This window comes from Bos grunniens, chromosome 17 (genome assembly GCF_055505025.1).
Source record: "Bos grunniens cultivar Pamir isolate PY7600 chromosome 17, Bosgru_T2T1.0, whole genome shotgun sequence".
NCBI lineage: Eukaryota > Metazoa > Chordata > Mammalia > Artiodactyla > Bovidae > Bos > Bos grunniens.
The window spans coordinates 24,194,220-24,199,358 of record NC_141181.1 but is presented as its reverse complement, the minus strand read 5'-3'; the positions used below and the strand labels follow the sequence as shown (position 1 = coordinate 24,199,358).

The 5,139-nt window shown below is 42.3% G+C and overlaps 1 protein-coding gene across 1 annotated transcript; it reads right to left on the bottom strand.

Annotated features, from left to right (window-relative positions):
- Positions 1 to 202: 202 nt before the first annotated feature.
- LOC147355119 (endogenous retrovirus group K member 113 Env polyprotein-like) lies at positions 203 to 4,719 on the bottom strand. Its single transcript, XM_086345917.1, has 2 exons — positions 3,793 to 4,719; positions 203 to 2,427 (listed from the first exon to the last, which is right to left on the bottom strand). Exon 2 carries the CDS (start codon positions 2,424 to 2,426, stop codon positions 1,092 to 1,094), a length of 1,335 nt encoding a protein of 444 aa, XP_086202043.1. The 5' UTR covers position 2,427; positions 3,793 to 4,719; the 3' UTR covers positions 203 to 1,091.
- Positions 4,720 to 5,139: the final 420 nt, after the last annotated feature.

Here is a 5,139-nt window from a genome sequence, read left to right as displayed (position 1 = left end):
GAGTGGGTTGCCCTGCCATCCTCCAGGGGATCTTCCCCAGCTAGGGATTGAACCCTGAGTCTCTTAATTTTTCTGCACTAGCAATTGGGTTCTGCCGGAGTCAGCCGGCAAAGTCTATCAGATCCTGAGAACGTGCACAACGCGTCTGAGAAAGAATACTACAGCAAAAGAATACTACAGCAAAAGAATACTACAGCAAAGATGGGGTCGAGAGGATCAGACACGTCTCCACAAAGGGAAGCGGTCTGACCACGACTTTATTCAGCATCTTATATTTATACAGGAGAGCAAGAGAAAAACAAGACAGTTAATATTTTTCTTGGTTGACCTATACATCTTACAAAAAGTCACAAGAAATCTTGAGAGCATGGGAATGGCACCCTGTTATTATTTCTTACACCAGATAACATTTCCTTGTGCGTGAGAAGTTTGTCCAGAACTCCAGGTGTCTGCAGTAAATAATCGCCTAATCTCTGGGGTGGTGGGACAGAGAGCTATGTTTGCAAGCAAACCCTCAAGGACTGAGGCAGCTCCCAGAGCTGTGTCCTTTAGATAAAGGACCCCGTTCTCATGGGCAGCTCCCCCATCTCCCCCTTTCTTTTTATATAGGCGCAGGCGCAGGCTTTTTAACCGCAGACAATTTCCATAGATGGAAGCCTTTATCATCCATAGATCATCAATCAGTTTTTTAATTAAGCAAGGTGCAAGAAATAAAACAGTTAAAATTATTAAGAATAGTCCTCCTATGGCTGCTCCCAGGTACCAAATACTATTGACGGTAGGTACATGTTGAAAAAGTTCTTTAACAAAAGACTCAGCTCTTTTTGCAACATCCAAATCAGGTCTAGGCGCATTCTCAATATTCATTATTTCTTGATGTAGATGCAGTAAATCTAAGGAAATATTTTCATTATGCCAAATACCTTCTAAATGAGCTTTCACCTTATCCCAAGCAGTTATACTACCATTATATTTCTTGGGGGGATAACACAGGTCCATCGAAAATTGGCATGACATTGTACCTATAATCTCAACTTTATACTTTGAACCTCTTCACCTAAAAATTTTACAACATCATAAAGGGCATTTAATCAGTCCTCTAGCTTTTTGTCAATATCTTCTTGAGTCCCCAGGGTAACGGATACATTTTGTGCCAGATTATTAACAAAAGTTGCAGTTTGCACTGATTGTGCCAGGGACAGGGCTGCAGTAATCGAGGAGGCAATAAGGGTTAACAAAGCTACAAATCCCAGAATTATTAACCCTGTTCCCCCGTGATAACACATTAAAGCACCCTCTACTTCTCTCCAAAGCTCAAGTCCTTTTTCATCATACCAAGACCCATTAATCTTTACAGGAATCATAACAAAAGCAGGCTGTCTTAAGACTAGAACCCTAGTTTGATTAGTAATTCCCCTGGTGCAGTTAGTTAAGGTACAATTGTTACAAGTTATATTATAATTTCGTAACCCAGGTTGTATATTTACAGATCCTACTAGTAAAGCATAAGGGTGAGGCACACATGCACGAGGGTACCTCATGGTGAGATTCCATAAATAACCGTGTCTCACTTTTGATCCCACCTGAAGGTAGGAACCCTCACATCCAAGGGCGGCAGCTAGTTTCCAGATTTCTGTTTGGAACACTTTAGAGCCGCCCAAGTTCCAAATACAGGATGCAAAGTTTCTATTATCCTGAGCTCCAGGGTTTCGGGCCGAGTCTGGAGACCAGTCCCACAATGACTCATTTGTCCCAAATATGTTATAAACCGTAGCAGTTCCATCTCGATACAGTTTCCATGGTGCAGCAGTGACTCTTCCCCTTGTTCCAAAGTCGCAGAAAGTGATATCTAAAGGACCAGTTCCATTACGATGTTGAGGACTTCCAGATTCTTTTGTTACTCCAGGAATATATAGGCTCCAACCATTGTCATAATCAGCATATCCTGACTCCCCAACAAAAAGACATCCTGTTGAATTAAAATATCTAGACAGACGAATAGGTAAACGATCAAACATTCCATGATAAGAGAAAATAACTTGACTAGGAATAACATGTTTATCTGAAAAACCACCCAAAGCCACAGTATCATTAGTGTATATGGGAATGGACCGACCCTCCCAGCCCACCGGTTGGAGAAGGGGAGGGTCGGGAAAATAAGCCCAGTAAGCATTTGAATATTCTTCAGAGTGTGCAGTATTAATCTGATTTAAGATAATTAATAAGGTTATCAGGAAGCTTAAAGGTGATATCAGATCGCCCTGCAGAGCAACACAATTCTGTGCCTCTCGCATCAATGCGTGGAGTTGTTGCCGAGATGGTAATTCATCATGCTCTTGAATTGTCAATCTCCTCATCTGGTTTACTAGAGATCGTCTCCGCCATGCATACCAACCTTTCCGGCAGCCAGAGCGGCGCTTCGGCATCCTGTGGGAAAACACAAACATGCCCTCGTCCCCAAATTATTACTGGATCTGGTCCATACCATCTTCCCACAAGTGGGTCTTTCCAAAAGACTTTAGGTCTTATTGTTTGCACATCAAAGTTCCAAAATCGCTGTGCTGCTGAATGGCCACATATATCCAATTGTAAAAAATTTAGAACAAATAAAGCATGGTTTAGAGAGTTGGAGGGGGTATTGAGATACAATTTCCCCTTTTTAGCAAACTCAAATTTCCATAGTAAATAATCTCCTCCAGATAGACAAGCCCAAGCAACCTGTTTCCAATCATTAGGTGGCAGATTTTGATTTCCTAAAGCCTCTATAATAGCCTGAGTAAATGGCACAGTCGGGCCGTATTGTGCACAAGCCATTTTTAACTCTTTTAGTTGCTTAAAGGGTAGCGGTTCATAATACCTCTGCTGTTGAGCATTTTCAAATACTGGATAGATTCCTGAAAACCCGGGAATATGTTCTCCTTCTTCATTAGCTCGCTTAATCGCTTGTTGAAGAGGAGATAATAATATCTCACTTCTAATTTTTATGTTTTCACTGGGCAAAGAAGCAGGGATAGGTATAAACTCTCGTGGTTCTACGAAAGGCGGAGGTGGGTTGAGCCCAGCAAGAACCAAGGAAGGATATGCTGGAGGCACAGGCTGGCTGGAGCGGGAGTCTCCCTGTGCATCCTTTTTTACTGCTATAACAATTTTCTGAATTAAATTCTCCAGCTGTTCTACGGAAAGCCCTGAATGCTTTAATTCCCCTTTTCCTGAGGGCGGTTGCATGCTAACCATCATCTCCCAAGGCATATCCTCTCTATGGTATTGAGCCACTTGTTCATTTAACTCTTCCTGTTCATCAGAGCTTAACACATCATCATTCCTTCCAGCCTTACAAGCTGTTCTCTCAGGCATGGCATAAAGTGGCTCAGGCGGAGGGGCGGAAAGCTCTGCAACTTTGGGTTCTGTGGAATCCCGGAGGGCTGTTTGAATCTTATGTCCCTCATGTTCAGGATCCAGACAGTCTCTTATGAGAGTCCACAAAGAAAAAGCATCCACAGGGACACGATTGGGACCATGTAAGGAATAATATGTCTGCAATTGTTTTCCTACTTTCTTCCAAGTTTCCAGACTAACTGTTCCTTCCTCTGGAAACCAAGGACAAACTTCTTCTATAAAAAGTAAAAACTTCTCTAGTGTAACTTATTTACATGAATTCCCCTGCCTTTTAACATAGTTTTCAACATATGTACAAATAACTGGCGGCTATTGCCTTGTCCCATGATTTATTACTCTCGACAATAACACTCCCTGCCCTTTACTTCAAATAATTAGGAATTCCTCGTTATTTACCTCAATCCTGACGGGCACCGGCCGTCGTTGCGCTCTGATTCTCGAGTCCCTGTTCGGGCGCCACCTGCCGGAGCCAGCTGACAAACTCAATCAGGTCCCGAGAACATGCCCGACGCGGCTGAGAAAGAATACTACAGCAAAAGAATACTACAGCAAAGATGGGGTCGAGAGGATCAGACACATCTCCACAAAGGGAAGCGGTCTGACCATGACTTTATTCAGCATCTTATATTTATACAGGAGAGCAAGAGAAAAACAAGACAGTTAACATTTTTCTTGGTTGACCTATACATCTTACAAAAAGTCACAAGAAATCTTGAGAGCATGGGAATGGCACCCTGTTATTATTTCTTACACCAGATAACATTTCCTTGTGCGTGAGAAGTTTGTCCAGAACTCCAGGTGTCTGCAGTAAATAATCGCCTAATCTCTGGGGTGGCAGGACAGAGAGCTATGTTTGCAAGCAAACCCTCAAGGACTGAGGCAGCTCCCAGAGCTGTGTCCTTTAAAGGACCCCGTTCTCACGGGCAGCTCCCCGCAGGATTCTTTACCTCTAGCACCACCTGGGAAGTGATGTATCAGTCATATGTAAATAATATAATAAAAGTCTCTTATTCTACTAACATGGACAGATATCTTGAGTTATATAAACCTTCCCTTCGGATCCTCTAGATTTGATATTTTTAGCTTATCTGCAATAAAACAGAGAATACCTATCACTACAAATACTAAAGTTATTTTGATTTTACAGCTTATTTCTAGAAGGAAACATGCAAATGACATTACTTATCCTTATTTTAAAAATGTAACTTTTAGATACGATCTATGCAGTGAAGGTATTTTTATTTCAGATAAGAAAACCATATCGTTATTACATGAGCAATTGGTAAGGTAAAGTAAGCTTTGTCTTAAACTTCAGTTCAGTTTACTTCAGTTGCTCAATCGTCTCTGACTCTTTGCAACCCCATGGACTGCAGCATGCCAGGCATCCCTGTCCATTGCCAACTCCCGGAGTTTACCCAAACTCATGTCCATTGAGTCAGTGATGCCATCCAACCATCTCATCCTCTGTTTTCCCCTTCTCCTCCTGCCTTCAATCTTTCCCAGCATCAGGGTCTTTTCAAATGAGTCAGTTCTTTGCATCAGGTCGCCAAAGTACTGGAGTTTCGGCATCAGCATCAGTTCTTCCAAGGAAAACTCAGGACTGATCTCCTTTAGGATGGACTGGTTGGATCTTCTTACAGTCCAAGTGACTCTCAAGAGTCTTCTTCAACACCAACAGTTCAAAAGCATCAATTCTTCAGTGCTCAGCTTTGTTTTGGAGAAGGCAATGGTACCCCACTCCAG

What these genes read in the sequence shown, in the direction of transcription:
- LOC147355119 (XM_086345917.1), bottom strand. Translation starts at nt 2,426, where the DNA reads ATGCCGAAGCGCCGCTCTGGCTGCCGGAAAGGTTGGTATGCATGGCGG.